Raw genomic sequence first — 23,709 nt, forward strand, 5'->3', positions numbered from 1 at the left:
GACAGGGCCTCTGCAGCCCTGCCCCCACCACTCTGCCTCTTGGAAATGGCCACCAGCCAGGTGGGGGGGGTCTGTGCTCCGAACAGCTCGGGGCCCTTAAAGTGAGCCCTAGTGAGACAGGCCCTACTCCACATCTGGAAGCCTGGGTACCTAATCTTTCAGATCGTGTGATTCAGTAGCAGGAGACCTAGGGTCTGCAAACAGAAGCCACTTTCTCCACTACCAGCTTTAACTGTGATAAAGGTGATGTTCACTACCATCTACCTTATTTAGCCTTTTGTCTTGTTTATCAGTTGGGCCAGACTGAGGGCAGGCAAAGTGGGTGCTAGTTATTTTTTCCCCCAGCTTTACTGAGATAGAATTGACATAGAACGACGTGGGAGTGTCGGGCGTCCAAAGTGTTGATCTGACATGCTCATATATTACGCAACGATTACCACTATAGCCTTAGCTGATACCTCCGTTGTGTCACATAACTACCGTCTCTTTTTTGTGGTGAGAACATTGGAGGTCTATTCTCTCAACAACTTTCAAGTGTATAATATGGTTTTATTAGCTATAATCACCAGGATATACACTAGATCCCTCGAACTTACTCATCTTATAACTGGAAATTTGTGTATCCTCTGCCCAACAGCAGGGGCCACTACTTCTCCCTCAAACTATACCCAATGTTGCTCCTGCCCTACCAGATGCAAGAGTGACATCTGGGTCCTTTGGGGATGTATTAAGCCTAACCATCACCATTCTTATATCCTCCTCTGGGACCCAGAGAATGGGTTATGGGACGGGGATATCCCTCTATATTACATATTCACCCCGTGAGCCTCCCACTGCTCACCCCGAACGCCAATCCACTGTTAAGACACCACCATCGTAAGACTCATCCAAACACCAGAGCAAACAACCCCTGATTTAAGCTTGGTTTAACTATCTTTTCCTTGTTTTTCACAATACATTTTATTTCTCGGAGCATTTTTAGGTTCACAGCAAAACTGAGCTGAAAGCACAGAAAGTTCCCATGTACCTTCCCTGCCCCCCCTCCATGGCTTCCCCCCCACTATCAATATCTAGCATCAGGGTGATACGTGCCTTGCAATCCATGAGCCTACGCTGACATGTCCTTATCACCTCCTGGTTTACACTAAGATCCACTCTTGGTGTTGTACATTCTATGGATTTGGACAAATGTACAGTGACATGTATCCGTCACTGTGTATCGTATTATATGGAGTATTTTCACTGCCCTAAAAATCCCGTGTGCTGCCTGTTCATCCACCCCCGGCAACTACTGATCTTTCACTGTCTCCAGAGTGTTGCCTTTTCCAGAATGTCACAGAGTTGGAACCATACAGTATACAGCTCCTTTAGATTGGTTTCTGTCACCAAGTAACACGCATTTAAGGTTCCTTCGTATCTTTGCCTGGTTTGATAGCTTATTTCTTTTTAGCACTGATAATATTCTAGATGTTACAGTTTATTTATCCACTCACCTACCGAAGGACGTCTTGGTGGCCTGCAAGTTTTGGCCATTAGGAATAAAGCTGCCGTAAACATCTGTGTGTAGGGTTGTTTTGTAGACATAAGTTTCCAACTCCTTTGGCTGAACACCAAGGAGGGCCCTTGCTGGATTGCGTGGTACCATTAATGTTTAGTTTTGTAAGAATCTGCCAAACCGTCTTCCAAATGGTTGCACCGTTTTACGTTCCTACCAGTAATGAATGAGCGTCTCTGTCGCTCCACACCCTTGCCAGCATTTGGTATTGTCAGTGTTTTGGATTTGGGCCATTCTAATGGGTGGGTGGCGATTTTTAGCTATGTATGTATTCATTCAAGACACATCGTGTTGGTGTCTCCCGCGACCCAGGCTACGCAGTAGTAGTCAGACAGCTTAACGCGACTCATGCAGACCCCAGACTCAGGCCCAGCTCAGTGAATGTGGACTGACTTTAATTTGCTGATCATGCCAGCAGCCAATCAAGATGTCTTGTGAGCCATTATAACCGGCACTCTGTTTTGCTTTTTGGTTGCTGCCTGGATTTCCTTTCTTTACTACCAAAATAAAGTGTGCTTTTAATGCCGCCCTCTAGAAGCCCGAGAGTTTACGGTACTGATTCATTTAAATGGAAAGAAGAGATCTGAGCAGTACAAACAGGGAGTTTAACACGGCTCTGTGGCCGGTTGCCAGGAAATTCTTGGGCACTCTGGAACTTTAAGAAAAATCTATTGTGTTCTGAAGCTTGGGAGACAATCCAGGGGCAAGGGAGGGAGCCCCTGGAGGTTTAACATTGTTTAGGGATTAAAACACTGCTGTTGGCTTCCTGCATTGTTATTTGAAAACAAACCAAACATCACACCTCCTAAAAGTCCAGATCCACTCTTGTGAGGATTTATTGCTGCTGAGCACCTCTCATGCCTCACAGCCGAGAGCATAGGGCTTTCCCCAGGATACGGGATTTACAAATAGGGCTTTCTCCGGGATATGCGATTTACGGCTTGGTTCTGCAGAGTTGCAAACTGGACGGTGAAGCCATTGTGGAGTGTTCTGTGCTTTTTGGGAACACCCGCATCGAATCCCTCTACAACATTCGTGCTGCGGGCTTAGGGGAGCTGAGTATCGCCTCCTGACTCAGAACGGTACAGATTCTCCCGAGGAAAATGTCAAAACGCCAGAGTCAGCTGTCTCTATTGGAGATGCCGCCCAGGTGACTAACCAGGTCACCGTACCTGATTAGTATTGCAACAGCAGTGGCTTCTGGCCTCTGGGTTGGAGGTCTCAGGAGCTTCACGGAGCTCTCCTTCAGGCCCTACCGTGGGCAGAGCCCAAGCTCAGATCAGCCGAGGCCTTTGACACTCTTTGTACAGGCCGAGGGATCAACTTCCCGTGTGGTTTTCAGGAGAGGAACCGGAGGAAAGGCTCACAGCAGGAATTGGGGAAGGGGCAAATCGAACTCTTGCTTTTGTTTGGGGGAAAAAAACCCACAGAAACTCTCCAAGAGAGCAAAATGGGTTACATTTTAAAACTAATATTACGGCTACTAATTTCGAGTAAGAATGATTGCAGCTTTGGAAGGGGGGTTCTAAACGAGGAAATGGCATCTGAATCACGAACCTCCCCAACCTCTAGAAGAGGAAGTTCTGGCTGGCTGAATCTCTGGGAGCCAAGGAAGGCCCGAGGAACCCAAGGAAGAGCGGTCAGCCATGATCCAACGTGGAGAACCACCCCTCTTGGGTCAGTCTGGATCCAGAGCTTGCTGTAAATCCTCCAGTCCTCGGTCCTGGTCTTGAGAGTGTAGGGCAAAGAGTGACACGTGTTTGGGCCCACAGCTGCCATTTTTGGAACCTCCAGAGAAAGCCATGGAGGTCAGGAAGGAGGTTGTTGTGCGTGGACTGCGGACTCTAGGCTCGGTGGGTGTAGCAGACATTTTTACCCACAACCCGAGACCCTCACTTTGAGGTGGGAAGGAGTCGACTCACCTACTATTGTTTTGCTCTGTCAGCCTTTTGGGGGCCTCAGCAGAAACAAGACTAAAACGGTCCTGTTCTAACATTCTCCTATCTAATAATTCAGACAAGGCAGGAAGCGCTCCATAAGCCCAGGGGGCGCCTCACAAACATCTGGACAATGAAACAAGAAAAGACGGAGGTCGACTTTATTAGGGACACTTACCTTCCGACAGCAAAGACCGTTAAACCCACGGTAATTTTCTGTCTGGCGTAATAATTTTCTAAGATGGCTTTGTTGTAAGTGCCTTCCCACACGACCGGCGCCTTCCATTCGGTCACCGTCACAACATCGGGACGTTTCCTGGTGACAAAACATAGGGCCCCATGAGGCAGGACAGCTTTCCTAAGGTGGGGCAGAGGCTATCCAAGGAAAAACTGGGGTCAGCTATGATATGCTGAGATTGTCCCTGGATCTGGACTGAGCCCCAGGCAGTTGGCCGGGTGGTGGGACATTTGCAGGGGCAGCATCTTCTGAGTGAGGGACAGGAGGCTCTCAGGTGCCTTTGAGGGCTGTCTTGGGGCCCTTATGGGGGGATCTTACCGGTATCTCTCATTCCCTCTGTCCTCTTTTGCTGCTTTCCTAGCCCTCTTCTTCCTTCTGGATCCCTTCTGCTATTTCCCGGCCCCTTTCTAAACTGCCTGTGGCATCTGTGGGTGGCATTTATCCCTGTGGGTGCCACCTGCACATAAGGAGGTCCTAATTCTTGACTCGGGAGAACGGCAGAGTGACACTGGGGCCAAAAGAGAGCAATCTAGTCTACTCTGCCTTTTGCCGGAAAGGGATTTCTGGGTAAAAACTTGGTGATAGGCCAGAAAGGGCCCCAGATTGAAGGGGATTCCGGTGTTATCATTCGTTTTACAAACAAGGAGTCAGAGTCACCCCGAATAGAAGGGATTCAACAGAGGGCCCCCAAGGCCAAGGCCAGAACATGGGGCTCTAGCACAGACCCTCTGCTCAGACCACATTGCCTCTTTGGTAGGAGAGCGGGGTGGGGGTGGGGGGGAAGGAGAGGCATGTTTTCTGCACTCAGAATGCTTGCAAGGGACTTGGCAAAGCCAATAAAAAAAACACAGGAAGCAACACAAGAGCATCAGCAAACTGACCGACTGCAGAGGGTAGACACGCGGAAAGGCTGAGTAGCCGCTGGGGCTCAGCGGGAGGGGGTGACACAGACTCAGCTCTGACCCCCATTTGCTCAGGAAGTGGCTGCATTTCCCCTGCTGGGAGGCAGAGACTGCAACACAGTCATGAGACTCAATCCCCAGTGTGAACGGCCCCGTCCTGCCCGTCCCCGGTAGGCATTTGCTTATACTTCATCCACGGAGGGGAGATGGCCAGTGACTGGGGCAAAGTCCTGCTGGTCCCTGCTGGGTCCCTGCTGGCAGCATGCATGTGGCCCTGGCGAGGCTGTTGGGGAGATGTCAGCAAATCGATGGAGCGATGAGAACTCCCCCCACCCCGCCCGCCCCAGTCCTGCACATCAGTGGGGGGAGGGTTTGCACAAAACTGCTCCTATCGCCTCAGCAAAGCTGGGGTTTCCACAGTGAGGTTGGGCAAGGCTGGGTCGACCCCCATCTGGCCCCAGCCCCGGCCCCAGAGTGGAAAAGAGCCCCGGGAAACTCATCCTCCTGTCCATCTGTCACCAAGCTCTTCGCTCTAATTCTTGAGATGATAATCCCTCCCTTCTGGAGCCCGTGCCCCGCTTCCGGCCTCCTCCGTCCTCCTGCACAGCTGAATCGCCCCCAGAGGTGGGAGGGGGACGCTCCGAGGCTGCTGTCCCGGCCCTCCCCCATCTGTCTGCAGTCTCAGCTCGGCCCTCGCACCCTGCGTGTGCCGGCTGCACAGAGAAGAGTTGTTCTTGGTTTCCTTCAATCGTGAAATGAAAGCACCTTCACCTACACTTTCTCGTTTAGTGCTTGCAGCGGTCCTGCCACATATGTCCGTTGTGCAGGTAAGAAAACCAAGGCTGGTCCAAGGTCACACAGCTGGCTGCCGCTGATGGTAACTAAGATCCGCTGAGCACTTCCTGTGAGATCAGGCACCGTCGTGCTAAGGGCGTCACCCTCCAGAGGTGCTATGCTGATCCCCATTTTATCCACGAGTGGCACAGAGAGGTTAATTAACTTGTCCAAAGTCACACAGCTAGTAAGGGGCAAAGCCGGTTTTGGAACCCAGGTGGTCCCACTCTGGAGTCCATGCTCTGAGCTATCACCCTACATTGCGGCTTCTATGGACACTTACTCCCTGTGCTGACGAAGCTGGGGGCAAAACCACGTATGTCATGTTTTAACTTTAAGCTAAGGTTTCACTGAACTTAGCGACTCTGGCATTCTTACCAGTGTGCAGTGAGAAAGAGCGAGCTTCTGTTTTGTTATGTTTTTAGTCATATAACACCCCCCCGCCACCGCTTTGTTGAATGGCAGGATTTCAAACCACAAAACACCACACACACACATACACACACACACGCATGACTTATACATCTATAACCAACGTTTCTGAACTTAAATTCTCCCCTGTATCACTGCCTCATTCATTGTCGTCCTTAGTTTTAGCCCGTTGAGGATACTTGAGTAGTTCTGACCCAGCCCGCTAGCTAAGTCTTACAGCTATGTATGAGCTGGACACATTGTAAGCGGGTAATACTATTAAAAAACAAGAAACAAAAAACAGGGTGCCGGGGTGTCTCAGTCGGTTAAGCAACTGACTTTGGCTCAGGTCATGATGTCACGGTTTGTGGGTTCGAACCCCACATCAGGCTCTGTGCTGACAGCTCAGGGCCTGGAGCCTGCTTCGGATTCTGTGTCTCCCTCTCTCTCTGCCCCTCCCCTGCTTTTCTCACTCTGTCTCTCTCTCTCTCAAAAATAAATAAACATTAAAAAAAAATTTTTTTAATAAAAAAAAGGAAAGGGAGAGAAGGAAAGCAGCAGCTGACCAGATGTACTTATTTAATATTCATGGTGCACGGGGGCTCAGTACCAGACTTTCACTCTCTCATTTAACCCTCACATTCATCTTATAAAGTGGATGCTATCCTCACCCGCGTTTTACAAATAAAGGAAGCAGGGGGAGGCGAACAGAAGGGAGCTGCACCTTCAGCCATTTGATTTATAGAAGGGCCAGACCAGGGCACTCAAGGCCTCACCACACGGCTACTAAGTCGCTGTCGTGCACACCAGACTGGCTGCGGAGCATGACGGGAGAAAGGAGGCCCCGTCCGACCCCTGGAGAATCTCACAGTCCCAACCGGTGGCCAGCCTGCTATGCAACAGCCCCACTGCTCAGTCCACATCCCCTAGAAAGACTGAGTCAGAAAAGCAGTACCCACTTTGGTTTGCTTGGCCGGGAAGATTCCTTCCAGGGGGGGGAAAAAAAGGTAGTGATATTAAAAATTAATGTTTACTTCAAAATTAAAATGTTCTATTTCCTAGCTGTTAATTATTAAGTCTCACTGGCAGTCCCCACATGTCATTGACCCTAAGGAGCCAGATGACAGCCTGAAAACGCAGGCAGGGGGGGCAGGGGAGGAGCGAGGCTGAGCACCAGATCAGCTGGGATGAGCCTCTGTCTCAAGGAGTCTCAGTCAGCAACATCACCCACTGCCTCCCGCAAACGACGTGACACAGGGCAGGCCACCCACGTGTGAGAGCTAGTCCTTGCTACCATCAAGTGCCAGAAGCGTCCAAAGTCACAAAGATGGGGCTCTAGAAAGAAGGAAAGGTGCCAGGACAGACTCCGAGCTGCCCAAACGCCTTTCTTCCACGCACGACACCCACCGGGTCAGCCTGTGTGACTCCACTATAGGGCAAAAGCTTCCACGGAATAAAACGGCCTCTATCACCAAAACACACACCTACCGAGGTCACTGCTAGCTTTTGAATCTTACGTACTTATTAACGGGTACAGGATGGGCCCCAAGCGTCGGGTAGAGAAAGCGTTAAAATTCTATCAACGTGAACCAGGTCAAAAAAGATGTGTTCAGCGTGTTCTTTACTGAACTCTCGATAGGCATCGGCATGCCAGGGGATGAGCCGGCAAAGAGCCGATGGAAGGAGGGTGGGGCTGTGGAATGCAGAGAAGGAGCCGATGTGGGAAGGATTTTGGAGGAAGGATTAACAGAACACATTAATCAATTAGACTGTGGGGTGGGTGGAGGAAAAGGACGAACCAGAGAGGTATTCCGGACTCTGGCTTGAGGTGGGAAATGAGGACGAGGGTGGGGTAGAAGGCGGAAACCCACTTGGGTCACGGGAGACGTGTACAGAGATGTCAGGCGGGCAGTTAGATACAAGTCAGGGCTCAGGAAATCTTCGGGCCGAAGATCGGAATGTGGAGAGTCACACGCCCCGGTGTCTACGGCCATGGAAATGGATGAGAGCACAGTGGAAGATGGTGTATAAAGAAAAGAGACGAGAGTACTGGATGTCGTCTCCAGAAACTCTACTATATGACGAGGGAGAGGCCCTTATGGAGGAGACCAAGAAGGGAGAATAGAGAAGGAGGAGGGAAAGTCAGAGGATGTGTTGTCACAGAAGCTAAGAGAGCTTGATGTGGAAATGTGTGCACGATACATGGTAATGTATTGTAGGTCGTCTACATGAGAGGATACATTTATATGGATATATTTATTTGTTCATTCAATTGTGTATCTAATCGTTCACTCATCTAAGAAATATACTTTGGTGCCCTGGGAAGGCTTAAATTTGGAGCCTCTTCAAACCAATAGTCTTTAAGTATCTGCTCACCATTTGTGTGGAGGAAAAGCTGAGCCATGCACGGGGGAGAGTGGGGAGCGACAGCTGGTGGCCACGATCGGGCTCTCTCTCCTCTTTGTCTCAGCCCTCACCCCACCTCCCAAGTCCCGCTCCCGGAGCACAAATGCCACGGTTAAAGTGTACCAGCCTCCTGAGAAAGGAGCTTGGCGACTACCTCTTACTCATCTAGCCCACCTTTTGGTGGAGGCCTCCCTGTCCCCCTGCCCCAAACACACACACATTAAGGGGCTCATCAAAGCGACAATGCCTCCATGTTCTTGTGTTTCCAGCAATGGTTTAGCATCTCACGGACGGCCACCCTGGTGCCTAGCTCATTGAATGACACATGGGCAGGGGGTGGTGGGGGGAGGGCAAAATTCCCATCCTTCCACACTAGTGTGACCCCCCTCCCCCCAAACAAAAAGAGAGCTTTCCAGAACATACTCAGTCTTTCCAGAGCTCACTCCCCTCTTACCGGAATAGTTGCTATTCTCTCCCTGTCCTCCTCCTCTATAGCTCCTCCTGCCCCCTTTCGGACTCCTCTTCCTTCACTGGCCCCTTAAGTGCTGACATCAGGATGTGGTTCTAGTCCCCTGCCTGGGTGACCCCCTCACTCTGATGGCTCTTCACCCCACATCTCTACCACACATCTTCCAAGGAGCTCAAGGGCACCGCTATAGACTGACCATCTGTGCCCGCCCTCCAGAATTCCTACGTTGAAACCCAATCCCAGGTGTGATGGTATTTGGAGGTGGGGCCTTTGGGAGGTGCTTCGTTCATGGGGGTGGAGCCCTCACTAATGGGATTAGTGCCCTTATGAAAGGGGTCTCAGAGAGCTCCCCGCCCCTTCCGCTGTGTGAGGACAGAGAAGATGGCTGTCTGTGACCCAGGAAGTGGGCTCTCACCAGTCACCAGAGCTGCTGGTGCTTTGATCTTGGACTTCCCAGCCTCCAGAACTCTGAGAAATACACTTCTGTTGTTTACAAGCCATCCAGTCTGTGGCGTTTTGTTATAACAGCCCGAACAGACTAAGACAGGCACTCTGTGAATTTCTGTCCCAACGCCCCACAAGTACCTGAACCCACATACATCCCCCGTAGAGCTCATCCCCTACTCCGACTCCTAGACCTGGCTGCCTTTCTCTGGTCCCTATCCTGGTCAATGGCACCACCCCCCACAAGTCTCTCAGGCTTCACGGTCATCTGATGATCCTGGACAGCTCCCGCCTCCGTACTCCCCAGACGCATTCTTCTAAGTCCGATCAACCACGCCTCCTTCCCGGTTTTGGCAAATACTACTTACACATCTCCTGCCCCTACAAGACCAGGAACTTCTTGAACATAACCATATGGATTGATTCCTCCTATCTCCTGTGCCTCACACGACATCTAGTACAGTATTTTTGACCACGACTCCCAGTGAAAAATGCATTTTACATCACAACAAAATGCATACACATACACATATATACAGAAACAGTAATTCAACCAAACAGTGTTTATCCTTCCACTTCATGTGATGCCCTCTGATTTTCTACTTGGTTTCAATTTTTTTTTTTAAAAGCCCATTTTGTCCCATGAAGCTAGTTTCCTGAACATATTAATGGATAGTGACTGGTAGTTTGAAAAATGCCAGCTGGCAGATCATAGGTGTTTGATAAACATTTGTCGTATGATCGCCTAATGATGCATGCACGGCCCCATGAGAGTTTTCATCATCATTGCCATGTTTTCAGATGAGTTAGCTGAATCTCAGAGAGGATTTTCCTGCTCCGACCCTACATGCTGTCGTTTTCCACAACACCTCGTGGTCAGTGAGACCCCTTCCAGCCTCAGGATTTTGTGATTCAGCTGCCGCCTTTCGACAACTGCTGTCATAATCACTGTGCCTCTGCTCAAGCATCTGAGTCAAAACATCCAGACTCTGGGATTCTCATCTAATCTATGGTGAACGTCTGACAGATGCTAAGACTCTGTATCCCCAATCAGGAGTGTTCTCAATGGCATTGTTGCCTACACAGTCCCCGCCACCCCCGACGGGGGCTAATGGATTTATTGCACGTGGCGAGACGCTTCTTTTCTTACTGTGGATTAAACCAGTCTGACAGCTGAAGTTCTTCGCTGTTTTCCTTTCTTTGTTCATCTCCCTTGTCTACGTCTTCCTCTTCTGGGTAACTGTGGGTCCTACGTACAAAGGGAAAGCAAGCAGAGTGAGACAGAGGCGGATCTATGGCGTCGGGACAGCCCGCGAATGGCTCGTGAAAACGCGCTCCAAGGAGAACATGTGCAGTGAAAAAATGTCTGGAGAAAGCTTCATGATACGAAACGTTTATTCGTAAACACACACTGTTGGTGAACAGGCTCAGGTCTCCCCTTTTCTATTTTTCTTCCGAGTCAGCGCAGTTAGCAATTTAGTGACCTAGAACCTTCAGGTTATTTCAGGGGGCAAGGGAACTTGCTGGAACAGTCCTCCTTTGATCGTCTTTCCCGCAGCCGAAACTTCAGCCCAAGCCCCACTCACCCCCGAATTAAATGGACAAACGTGACCATAACCCCCAAGCTTCAATATACTCGTCCCAACCAGGGAATAGATTCCTTGTATGACTTCAACAGGCCAAAAAGACGAGTGACCGTGAAGGTCATGACCACGAGACCATTTTGTTTTGACTCTATAAGCATCAGGTGGGTGGACAAACACAGAGGGTCACCCCATCCATCACCTTACCTATTGTTAAACCAGCTTGGAAACCACCAGCCCTTCTGAGTGCTGCTATCACCCACCTCTGGGTTTCTAAGAAATGAAAGAGATGACAAACATTTTTAGAAGATGAGGCAGTCCCAGACTGGGTGGAGGCAGGGTGGGGGTGGGGTGGGGTTTCCAAACTCTTCATGGCAGAAAATTACTTAAATTTCCTTCCTTCTTTCTTTCTCTTTCTTTCTTTCTTTCTTTCTTTCTTTCTTTCTTTTTCTTTTTTCTTTCTTTCTTTTGTTCTTTCTTTTTCTTTCTTTCTCCCTCTCTCTTTCTTCTTTTCTCTCTTTTGTTTGTTTGTTGGTTGGTTTCTCTCTCTCTCTCTCTTTCTTTCAGTTCAGAAAACAGAACTTCAGTTCATAAAACAGAAGTGAAGCTATTCTCTACCGGGTGATGAATGGAAGTGTTGAATCACTATATTGTACACCTGAAACAAATATAACGCTGTCTGTTAACTAACTGGAATTAAACACTAAAAAAAAAAGAAGAAAAGAAGTCAAGCTGCTCTAGCTGAATGAGGGAAAGGTACCCCAATACCGCCTGGACCTCTCCTCCGTGGTGCAGCCCCTGGTGCTCAGCTCATCCAGGGAGCCCCGGCAGGGAGAGAGGAGGCAAGAGGAAATAACAAGTCGGGGAACACTGATCCATAAGCCTGGGACATGGGTCTGCCACTAACTAGTGGTGTAATTGTGACGGACATTTTCCCTCACTGAATCTTGGTTTTTTTCCTCTGAAAAGTCAGATATGTGATCATAATAAGGAAGGTGACAATCACAGTGATAATAAACCGAACATGGAGGTGGCTTTGAAACATAAACGAAATAGCATACATCAAAGAGCTTTATCAAAGTTGAAAATTGCTGTAAAAAGTTGTGATCTTAATTAAAAAAAAAAAAAAAAAAAGACCAGTGTATATTTCCAAGAATGCTCTCTTTTGCTAAACTAGAATTCAAGTTGCTACAAAGGTCAGCAGTGACAGCCTCAGGAAATCTGAGGGTCTCTGAAGCAGAAACTCAGGAAACTGTAATCAGAAGCCACCCTCACCACCCACATGTGGAAATTTCCAGACTCTCTCATTGTGAGAGTCTCTCCAGGGAGGGGACTTTCTGGAGAAGGGGAAAGAGGGGGAAGGCAGGGGTGCAGTGGCCTGTGGTTGGACAAATAAGACAGAGAGCCACGAACAGGCTTAATAATATTAAGAAACATGTCTTAGGGGCACCTGGGTGGCTCAGTCAGTTAAGCTCAGGTCATAGTCTCGCGGTTCGTGAGTTCGAGGCCTGTGACAGGCTCTGTGCTGACAGCTCGGAGCCTGGAGCCTGCTTCGGACCCTGTGTCTCCCTCTCTCTCTGCCCCTCCCCACCCCAAAATAAATAAACATTAAAAAAAAAAAAAAAGAAACCTGTTTTAAAGCTCATCTACTTTCAGGAGGTGTCTCAGATGGTTGACTATTAAAAAGGAGTGGTCACCATATGCAGGGAGACAACAGAAGACTTAATAAATAAAAGGGAACAGAAAGGGAAATATTTAATTACTCGTGTAGGTATTTTCATATGAGCCTGGTCACCCCCAACTACTCGGGAGAGTAAAGGTTTCATCTTTATGTTCATTTTATAGCTGAGAATTGGGCCAAGTGGGGTTGGGCAAATTGTTAAGATCCCATAGAATGTAAGCGCAAAAGCCAGGAATTAACACCAGGGAATAAATTATATCAGAAATGAAGGCTGACGAAAGTATAAGCAGTTAAGCACAAGACTTTGCTCTGAGCTTCCTAGCAGCCAAGCCAAAGATCGAGAAATGAAGGCTTGGGCTCTGAGTGGCTCAGTCGTTAGGCATCTGACTTCGACTCAGGTCATGATCTCACGGTTTGTGAGTTCGAGTCCCGCATCGGGTATGCTCGAGCCCCGCTTCAGGTGAGCCCAACTTCTCCTTCAATCTCTCTCTCTTTCTCTCCCTCTCTTCTCCCTGCCCTTCCTGGGATTCTCTCTCTGCCCCTCACATCATACTGTGGGATTCTCTTCCTGCCCCTCACTTATACTCTCTCTCTCTCTCTCTCTCTCTCTCTCCCCCCCCAAAAAAAAAGAAGGCTTACATAGTTCTCACTGCCTTTGGCAATAATAATAATAATAATAAATACTAGTTCATCAGGAGACCTTAACTTCTTTCCTGGTCCTTTGTCTCAAAGGAATTTCTTGCAAGGGTCTTTATAGAACACATACTGGGCAGCATAATGAAAAATATCTATCCTGATTCTTTTCATCAGCAAGGCAGAATGTTCTCCAAATGACACCACTTAAACCCATGATGAGAATCAAGGGCAAAATACAAGTCACAGTTCTTGTATAAAGGCCTGCCTAGGGAATGGGAGGCATGTGGTTCAGATCCCTGGGAAACCACCCTTCCCCTCTGCCCTTGACCGGAGCTCCCCTACTTGCCGCGGTGCTAAAAACGGGCTGTAGGGGGTGCCAGGGTGGACACGGGAGACATCCCATACATCTCTAGAATTCAAAGCACTTACTTTGAGTGATATATCCACAAGAAAGAGCCTTCGGGGCTGAAAGCAAATGAGAAATAAAAACATATCATGTTACTTTTAATTCCGAGAAAAGCTATTTTGCAATCATTACCATTGATGCCCCGGGCTGAGCTGAGAGCCTGGGTTTTGTCTACTCCTAGGTTTCTACTTGTCTTTGAGGTACAGCCAAAGGTATCGAGGGACTGGGTATTTTCAGTGGCAGTCCCTTCAGGGTTGTTCAGAGCAAGGGGTGGGAAAGAGGTTACTGGAGTATCTCAAATCTTCATAAAAAAAATAAGAAAAAGGTGACACCTCTCCATTGGCTAGAGGTGGCTTCACTGAGGGAGGGGTTCCATCTCTGAAGCTAGTGGAGGCAGTGAGTTCGTCTGCAGGGACCTACAAGGCTGGGCCAGGGAATACATGACTCCTCCGTTGAGCCATCTCCACTCATTCAGCAGATACTTGCTGAGCATAATTACGTGCCGAGTACTGGGCACACAGCACTGGCTAAGACAGACACAAGACCTATGTCCATGCGTCCTTGTGCTACACTCAAGCTAGCAGGGAAGGCAGACCCTATTCAGGCAATCACACGGCTACACGACCTCAAACTCCAAGCTATTGAAAAAAAAAAAAAGCATATGTACTCCAAGCAGTTAACAGGAAGACCTGGAAGGCTTCCTGGAGGAGGTGGGAATGTTTGAGCTGAGATCTGAAGGATAAATGGAGTCCAGGTGAAGGGGATGTGGGAAGAGTGTTCCAGACAAGAGTGAAAAGATACACAAAGACGGTGAGGAAAAAAGGAGGCATTTAAATGTGCAAGAAAGTGGCAGAGAAGTCACCGGAAGCCAGACCTTGCTGGGGCCTACTGGGGACTCTGCCCTGGAAGGGTTTTGAGCAGGGGAGGGACAGGGTCTTGCAGGCAACTGAAGAAGGTCACCGGAGATGAGATGGCAGGGGTGAGGAGTGAATGTGGGTGACCCGTTCGGAGGTGATGGCTGTCGCCCAGGCACAAAGCAAGGCGGTCAACCAGATGGAGAGAAGGACTTGAGAGGCATTTTGGGAGGTAGAGTGGCAGGACTTGTCATATGGCATCACTCCACTGCTCTGTGCAGGGAAGCTGTGCCCCAGAGCTAAGCCTTGTGCCCCCTTCTCCTCCCTGTGAATAAATGGGGGTACAGCCTGGTAGGAAGAGTTCTACACTTGAGCTCAGGCACCTGCCATGGCTCAATTCCTGCCTGGCCCCAGTTTTCTCGACCCTGAAGAAAAAAAAGTGGCTCACAGTTGTTTCACACTCTGTAGTCTCTTATCCCCTCCTCCTGCCTTCTCCTCATGGCGGGGCGGGGGGGGGGGGGGGTCCTGCATCTCCTTGTAGGAATAAAATGCATGCTTTGTCACCACCTATGGTTTCTCCTCTGAGCCCAAGACTCAAGGACCACGCTCGAAAATTTCTTGTTCCTATACTGATTCTGACAATATCCATCAGAGCTAACCCTTAGCCGGGTACCCTTCTAAGCAACTGACATAGATCAGCTCATCGAAACCTCACGATCCAATCTTATCATCCTACAGAGGCGGAAGCTGATGCACAGAAGCATTAAGCGATTTGCCCAAGGTCCTACTGCTGGTGAGGAGTAGAGCCAGTATTTGAACCTGGGGGATCAGACTCCAGGTCCTACAAGAAGTGGAAGGGGGAGGAGAACGGAGAGGAAGAGGGGGAGGGTCTGCTGCCACCCATTGCTCAGATGGCCATCCTGGCACTCAGGGCACTAGCTTCTAGATTCAGCTTTGCGACCTTGTCACGTCTCTTTACTAACCTGTCCTTCGTCCCCTCCTCTCCCAGAATCCTTCCACATCTCAGTGGTCACAGCAATAACATATTCATCCTTCAGGGCTCACATGCCATCTCTTCTATGCCTTTCTTGATACGATCCTAGCCTGGCACATAGTAGGTGCTCAAGAAACAGTTGTACATAAGTGCAAACAGTAGATCCCCCTCCAAAGCCAAACATAATCTTAGTCTCCTTAACTCTGACACTTCCTTTTCTCTACCCTGACAGTCTTCCTCTTCTACTGCTGGTTATTTATATGCCTATCTTCTTGCTCCGTCTAGATCATAACCCCCTGAGGGTAGGACTTGCACTTGTATCCCTAATCGGTTGATGGGCTCCATTTAGTTATTTTGAAATCCTTTTTAGCTCGGTGCTGTCCACCTGTCTAAGGCTAGTGCCCTCAGCTCACCTCAGGCCATCACATGGCCAATTCACAAGGTGCCACAGGATCTGCTGCCTTTTATGCCTCTTGCAGACATTCAGTAGATTCCTCACGTTGAAAAATGCGTGCCCGGAGTCTGGGTGCCAAACCATGGCCCCAGAGAGCGGCCAGAACCTGCTCCAGCTACCATGTGGAGAGTGCCCAGCACTGCAAAATCACCCTCGTTATGGGAGGTCAGTGCCAACATGCACACTGGGGCCTTTGGCTCCCATCTTTTAATTTTGTGAACCACCCAAAATATGGAAGTACGACTCTGGCTGAGATTCCAAACACCAAGCTTAAACAATCAAGCATTCAGAGCTTGTAGGTTATCAGCACAAGGATCTCAATCAACTCAGGGCAGGGACTCCAAAGACTGTTTGTTCTTCAGTTGGATTCTTCCAACCACTAGAGCTCTTCCTTCTACTTGTCAAAACCCCCTGTCTTGTTCTGCCCTCTGGAGCAGAGGAAGAGGAGGAAGAGGAGGAGGAGGAGGAGGAGAAAAAGAAGGAGGAGGAGGAGGAGAAGAAGAAAGAGGAGGAGAAGAAGAAAGAGGAGGAGAAGAAGAAAGAGGAGGAGAAGAAGGATGAGGAGAAGGAGGAGGAGGAGGAGGAGGGAGAGGAGGAGAAGGAGGAAAAGAAGGAGGAGGGAGAGGAGGAGGAGGAGGGAGAGGAGGAGGAGGAGGGAGAGGAGGAGAAGGAGGAAAAGAAGGAGGAGGGAGAGGAGGAGGAGGAGGGAGAGGAGGAGGAGGAGGGAGAGGAGGAGGAGGAGGGAGAGGAGGAGGAGGAGGAAAAGAAGGAGGAGGGAGAGGAGGAGGAGAAGGAGGGGCAGGGAGAGGAAGAGGAGGAGGAGAAGGAGGGGCAGGGAGAGGAAGAGGAGGAGGAGAAGGAGGGGCAGGGAGAGGAAGAGGAGGAGGAGAAGGAGGGGCAGGGAGAGGAAGAGGAGGAGGAGAAGGAGGAGGGAGAGGATGACAGTCAGCATTCACTAAGTGCTTATTAACTCCCAGGCATTGCCCTAAATGTTTTATATACAATAACTTACTGAATCCTCCCAATGAGGTACCTACGAAGCAGGTACTATTATTATCCCCTCATTTTTAAAGAGAGGGAAACTGAGGAACAGAGTTGCTGAGTAACTTGCCCAAGGCCACAGAGGAGGTGAATGGTGTCACAGAACCAGTTCCAGGCAGCCCAGCTCCAGACTCCAGACAAGACATTTCCTCTGCCCTCAAGTACCCAAGGGATCCCAGGGTCCCTGCACCTGACTCTGAATTACCTTGCCTCAGGACTGAGTACGTCCAGTTTCCTCAATTCAAAAGACAGACGTGGTTTGTAGGCTCCTTGAACCTGACCACACCCTAGCTTGTCTCGATTTTGTTAAAATGAGTTGTTCGGAATGAAACAGAATAAGGCTCCAGAAGGGGTTAGATCTACTCTGCACTCCCGGGAGTAACAGCTCCCACGCTCTGGAGTCTTCCTTCTGCCGATGTACTTAAAGGTACAGATCCCTTTTTTAGTAGCCAAGATGGTCCTGCAGGCTTAAGCTTTAAGAGCAGAAGGAATGTAACTGTCAATCCAGGCTGTCACCTTTAACTTCGGGGCTACTGAAGGACTTCATCATGAAAATATTAGTGGTGTCAGGACAGCTCCCCCGCCCAGAGTTGTGTTGTGGGCTTCTTGGATAAAGCGCCTCCTAAGTCAAAGGGATCATGCATTTTTGTAGCTGTTTGCACAGACTGCTTTCTGTCAGGAGCCTCTCCAGCCGGAATCTCTGAGACACTGGATTTTCCAAAAGCACAGAAGCACGCATATTTGGGGGGGAGTCCACTGATGCATTTGAAAACTCAGAAGTGTTTCATTCATTTTGCTTTCCAGAGTTACAACAAAACAAAACCAAACCAAACAAGACACCCAAGCCTGTTAGCCAGGCACAAATGAATCACCAGCCACTCAGAGTGTATCGTATAGTGAAAGTCAACAACTTAAGTTATGCCTTTCAAACTCTGAAAATATCTTAGAATTGCAAGACGTGGGGTGGATTTCTCATGGCATTCCTGTCTGAAATTTCTGAAGGTAATTTCCACAGCTCGTCGTACCAATAATGAAAGTTACATTTGGGCTTAGGATGGCCTCGCTGTTTCTGCATATAACCCACCCAGAACGGCAAAGGTACAAAAGCCAAGACATTAGGAATGTGACAGGAAGGAAGGGGATTAATTAGCCAGAAGGTACTTGTCGATCTAATGATTTTAAATATAGTCCAGGGCTCAGGGATACAGGAAGGGTGGAATCTCTTCTTCATTGTTAATCTCAGTTTTAATTTCAACCTGGTCACGTGGCTGACACGAGGAGACTCGAGTCCAAGGTGGGTGTCACACTCCACAATTACCTGTTGATATATTCCCAAAACACAACAATTACAGTCGAGACAACCAGCATTGACAGAATCACTTTTCCTTTGACATTCATTATTTTCTCCTGGGGAGACAAAAAAAAAGGAGAAAGGAAAAAGCAGATTAAATAAACACAAAGTGAGGTATGGTTTTCTAAGAAAGGCTGTCACCTTCAGAGAGGAAAAGCTCATAAATATTTAGCTAGCGTGAAGGAGTGCCATTAGCTAGCTCAATGGCAAAGTAGTAATTCAATGAGTTGGCAGGGCCGCCCGGGTGGGAAGGGGGCTAAGGTCACTCTGGCGCTGAGAGGGAAGGTATTGCAACTGATCCCGGTCCGCCATGGATGTGGGTGGGCGAGGGTGTAGCTAGAAACCGTTCCCATGGACCCTCGCTGCCTCCTGACCCAGATTATGGGAAACCATCCTTTCCCTGGCTCTGCTGCCGTTGACATACTGACCACAGGCCCAATCCTTGGAGGGGAAGACAGCCCTGGTCCCTTAAAGTCTCCCATTCTCAGCCCCATCCAGCTTTTCCCCACCACACCCATGATCAATCAATCAATCAATCAAGCGGCGCACAGTAGGTACTTAAATATGTCTTGATTGCTGCATGAAGTCATGGTTGGAGAGGGGCTGGGTGCCAGGTGGGGAACGACAGGTTGCAAAGTACTTTAATTTGGGCGGTGAGGGAAGACCTTGCTGGGGAGGTGACTAAAGCTTCCCAAGGGATGAAGACAGAAGGCAAAAGGACGAGAAGTGCAAGGCAAGTCCCACACTGGGGAGCAAACAGATCTAGATCGGGACTGTGCCCACCCGTCATAATGATGAGATGTCTTCACTCCCAGAGAAGGGTGGATTTGGGTGCCAGCCCTCATACACACAGAGCTGGGGGACCTTGAACATGGGGCAGGTCCTCGGGTCCTCCTCCACAGCTCCAGAAAGCTCCGAGGACCAAAGGCCTTTTTATAATTTAATTGGCACCAAGATCCTAACTGATATGAGGCTATTTATAATCCTTATCCCACTTAGTGATGCTGTTTACATGTTTCTTTGCAGAAATATTGATGGATTTCATTACGTCGTGCAGCATAATACACAATTATGGGCGTTACATAATACACGATATATTATCTGCGCCCCCCCAAAATTCTGAATTCCAACATACCTGGCCCCAGAGTTTCAGAAAAGGGATTGTGGATCGCTAACTGAATTGGTTCCTTCGTCTCTAAAACGGGGACGGAAGTGGTGATGACTGCAAGAGGTAACGTCCACAAAATGCTTCACATTGTGCCTCACACTATATACATGCGCCCCAAAATGCTAGTTCTGGTTACCGGTGTCCATAAAATGGGCTGTTGGGAGGCTCCAATGGGACAGCACGGTGCCTGGTACTCGGTAAGAGCTCAAAACGTATATGAGGAAAAGGAGTAAGAACGTGTTAAACAACGAGGTGCAAATAAATGCAGATCGGGGACTGTAACGGTTTATCCATCTGTTCGGTGCCACAGCCTGATTAAGAGCTCCTGGGAAGCGGGAGGCACCCGGAGTTTCTCCGATCAAGCCCAGGGCCCTGTTACAGTCCTGCTACAATACCCTGTGTGTGCGGAGGAGGTGACAACGTTGCATCCCGAGCTTTATCAATGCCACCTGCTGAGGATCCAACACCAACTGCTTCCCGGTGGAAGAAACACTGAACACTAAACCGAGAAACACCCTGACTCCCGGCGTGGAGAACACCGACACGCTGGGCAGCGCCCAAATCAGACACACCTCCCAACCCCCTCTCCCAGTATGCACATAACTTTTTAATTCCAGAAACTAGCATCAGAGGCAGCTCTCGAAGCCCGTATCTTTCTGGAGATCGCTTGAACCTGCTTATGTTTTGCTGGAGACTTACGCCTGGAGGCCAGGTGGGTGAGCCAATACCGGATCTTTTTTTGTTGTTGTTTGTTAACTTTCTTTATTCTGAGAGAGACAGAGAGAGCGAGCAGGGGAGGGGCAGAGAGAGAGAAAGAGGGAGCATCCCAAGCTGGCTCCACACTGTCGCTGTCAGCACAGAGCCTGATGCAGGGCTCGAACTCATGAACCTGTGAGATCATGACCTGAGCCGAAACCAAGAGTCGGATGCTCAACCGACTGAGTCACCCAGGCGCCACCCCCGCCCCCCCAATACTGCGTGTTTTAGCAAGCCACTAGAAATGGGTGTATCCATGCTTCCTGGGATCTGGAATCCAAGTCCCCAGGGAAGGAAGGGTTGGCAGGGTGGCCAACAGAGCTTTTAAAACATTTTAATTTCTCTCTCTGGACACAAATGAGGCATTTGGCAGTCAGCACGGTCTAAAAGTCCTTCTCTTATGTTTCTGTCTCAGAATTTTCAAAACTGTATAATTCTGAAAATTGGTGGTTGGCTATCTGACCCACCAAGCAGGAAATGTGGGATGGCTTCTACATTCCTTCGTGTAAGGGGTAGAGCACCGAACTGGGACCTGCTGAAAACTGACACTGAGTCTCACACGGGAGAGTGTAGGTCTAGGTCACCTGACTGCCTCCTTTCCCAAGATTTATCCAGTTCTGCCAGAATCCTCCCCCCCCCCCCCGCCACCTCCCCAGGCCTTCTTGTCACACATGTGATTTTTCCCTAAGTCTGTCCTACCCCAGGCACGGGCTGCCCCAGGGCCAACCCTAGACAGCGACCCTCACAACAGCTCCCACATGAAGTGTGACCCATAAATTAATTCTTCCGTACCCACCCCATCCTGTGCCCCCCACCCCAACAACAACCACACACACACGCACCCTTCAGAGAATCTCAGAATTACACCCCAACTGGGCTAAGTCAAGGTATTCCTTCCAAACTGAATTCCTCTCTGAAAGGAATTCTGGTGAACCATGTTTTCTCCATCTCGTGTCAGGGGAAAAGGTAGACGTCTCAGCTGAATAACAGAGCACTCAGAAGCTCTGGAAAAGCCATTATTTCGGGAGAACGGGAACTGGGCAGGGAGAAAGTGGTGCTGGAGGAAAGCAAACCTTCCCACAGGTTAACAAATCCTCCTCTCTGCCTCCGATTCCTCCCCCGGCCCAGGGAACCCAAGCCCTCCTCCCTGCGAAGCTGCTTCTGCGAGCCTAGTAGCTTCTGGAATACTACACTGAAGTCAAGAGACTCAAAAGGATCCAGGTCAGGTAGTGACAAGTGTTGCACAAGAACACAACTCAGGTAAGGGGACAGGGGAGGGGCACAGGCACCAACTGGGTGTTCATGAACTTGGACGGAACTCGAGTTCTCCACACCCCCCTCGGGGACGCTCAGACCTGGGAGGAAACTAGACCAGCACTGAGACTCTGGAGTCAGCGGTCCTGGATGTCTGCCTTGGGTGAGTAGTCTGAGCCCCTAATTACATATACAAAATGGAGCTTGAAACACCCTCCTCTGTGGTTCTAGAAAGTACTGAAGGAGATCGTGTATACGAAGCACGTGGTGCCTGGTGGTCAGCAAATGCTCCACACCTGGCAGCCATTAGGACGCTGATGCTTTCTAATGGGAGAGTTTCTAAAATGCGTGGCTCTAGAGCAGAGCCGTGCTGTACCTGAGGGAGTCTGGGTCCCCCAGAAGAGTCAAGGGTGAGCCCACCCCCCACCGCGAACTGTGACTGTCCTCAGCGCTCCCTCCCCACTGCCTGCAGCCTGGGACCCGGCTGTTCATCGCGTCTGCCCCCCCTGCCTGGTGCTCGAGGCATGCGGGCAGGCGAGGAAGGGGAGGTTCGTAGGTGTAGGACCTACGGGTCAGCCCCAGCCCCTCCACAAAGCCGGCTTTGTAACCCAGGATCACGAGTTTCTCTGGCCTCCATCTCCCCATCTGTGAAACCAGTTCTGTGGACTTAACTTCCCACGATGGGCTTTCCGTCGATGGACCCGGGACGTGCAAGAGAAATCAAGCAGAGAGCTGGAAGCATCGGTTTACGAAGGCGGTTCACTGAGACCCACCGGGAGCTCCTGGTGCCGTGGCCCATGTGGATTCCTTGACTCGATGACAGCATGGCGGGAGCACCAACCCGCATGCGTTGAGCACCGAGGCTGACTTACTCAGAAGCTGATGAAGCCTGGGCGTCCTGCCCCCTTGCGAGCCTGGGCCTGACCTTCTGTTGCGGGTGGGGGGTGGGTCAGGAAGGCCTCCTAGAGGCAAAGAGTGCTGCTGCTGTCTGAGGGGATCATTCCAGCCTTGGGGCCTGTCCTGGGGCTGCGGGTGGGGCCGGGGGACTGAACCCACTACCTGCCCGCCCACCTGGGTCCCAGTAACAACCTGCCCCAGAGGCGCCATGTTGGGCACCCAGGAGCGCCCCCCTTGGGTCCCAAGAGGAAGGGCTCGAACCCCATGCCGCTCTGTGCCCAGCTGAGGGGCCACCTCGCGCCCTACCCCTGCCCCATCTAGGATCAAAGAGCTGGGTTCTATGGGTGAGAAACAGCCGAAAGATTTACAGATGCGGCACCACCAACACTAAGTTGTGAAGCTAGAAGAGACATTTCTAAAGTCTCAGTGATAAGAAGGAAGGTCGATTCACCAGGCCAGAGGCCAGACGGATTCGTCCCCCTTTGGTCTCTATTGAAAATGATACTGCAGAATCATCCTAACACAAAGAGGCCATCCAAGACTATGCAGCCAAACTATGACAGGTGCATTAGACAGCTAAGCACTACTAATGATTTTTATAGTGTTTTCATGTCATTTTATTATGATGTCGTTTTCCTGGGTCTTTTCCTGTTTGAAGTATTTGTCAGTTTTTGTTATTTGCTGTGGTATCTCTTCTCATATCCTAGTATTCACTTCCATGCCTAATACTGTGGGTGCAACTCTGCCTTCTGTTTCTTGAAGACGGCTCTGAAAATGGAATAAACTTCAGGCCCTTGGACGCTCCCCAGAGGAACTAGGCCAGGCCCCGGGCCAAATGTTTTCCCAGTAGTCTCTCCGCTAAGCCCCACGGTTACCCTGTGAAGTTACTCTAGTGTCATCCCCGTTTTAAAGATAGGAAAACAGAGGGGCGCCTGGGTGGCTCAGTCGGTTACATGTCCGACTTCAGCTCAGGTCATGATCTCGCGGTCCGTGGGTTCAAGCCCCATGTCAGGCTCTGTTGCTGACAGCGCGGAGCCTGGAGCCTGCTTCGGATTCTGTGTCTCCCTCTCTCTGTGCCCCTCCCCTGCTCACACTCTGTCTGTCTCTCTCGAAAATAAAGAAACATTAAAAACAAATTTTAAAAAAAGATAGGGAAATAGAGGCTCAGAAAGGTTAAGTAACATGCCCAATGTCACACAGCATAACTCGGTGGAGATGGGATTCCAGTCCCGGGAGCTGGGCTTCAGTGCCCACCCTTGTGAACACTCTTTTCTCAATAAGCATGAAGGCTCACCCGTGGACTAACCACCTGGGCCTCTCTGGCACATCCTCTCATTTTGCCTTTCTTGATTATCACGTGAGAGTTGCTTGGGTCACAACTGACCCCAAGCTGGCCACTCACAGGCTAGACTCGCTGAGGGACTAGCTTCCCCGGACC

At 49.8% G+C, this 23,709-nt stretch overlaps 1 protein-coding gene across 4 annotated transcripts in view; it reads right to left on the bottom strand.

The window, feature by feature from the left end:
- GGTA1 (glycoprotein alpha-galactosyltransferase 1 (inactive)) overlaps positions 1-23,709 on the bottom strand; it is a 57,287-nt gene that overhangs the window by 3,587 nt on the left and 29,991 nt on the right. For all 4 annotated transcript variants that reach the window (XM_042912242.1, XM_042912239.1, XM_042912241.1 and 1 more), the window contains 5 exons: positions 18,164-18,252; positions 13,526-13,561; positions 10,987-11,052; positions 10,347-10,445; positions 3,671-3,808 (listed from right to left, as the gene is read on the bottom strand). In XM_042912242.1, the coding sequence (XP_042768176.1) occupies positions 3,671-3,808; positions 10,347-10,445; positions 10,987-11,052; positions 13,526-13,561; positions 18,164-18,243 (419 nt within the window). In that variant the 5' untranslated portion in view covers positions 18,244-18,252. The remainder of the gene's footprint in view (positions 1-3,670; positions 3,809-10,346; positions 10,446-10,986; positions 11,053-13,525; positions 13,562-18,163; positions 18,253-23,709) is intronic.

This window comes from Panthera leo, chromosome D4, assembly GCF_018350215.1.
Source record: "Panthera leo isolate Ple1 chromosome D4, P.leo_Ple1_pat1.1, whole genome shotgun sequence".
NCBI classification, from domain to species: Eukaryota; Metazoa; Chordata; class Mammalia; order Carnivora; family Felidae; genus Panthera; species Panthera leo.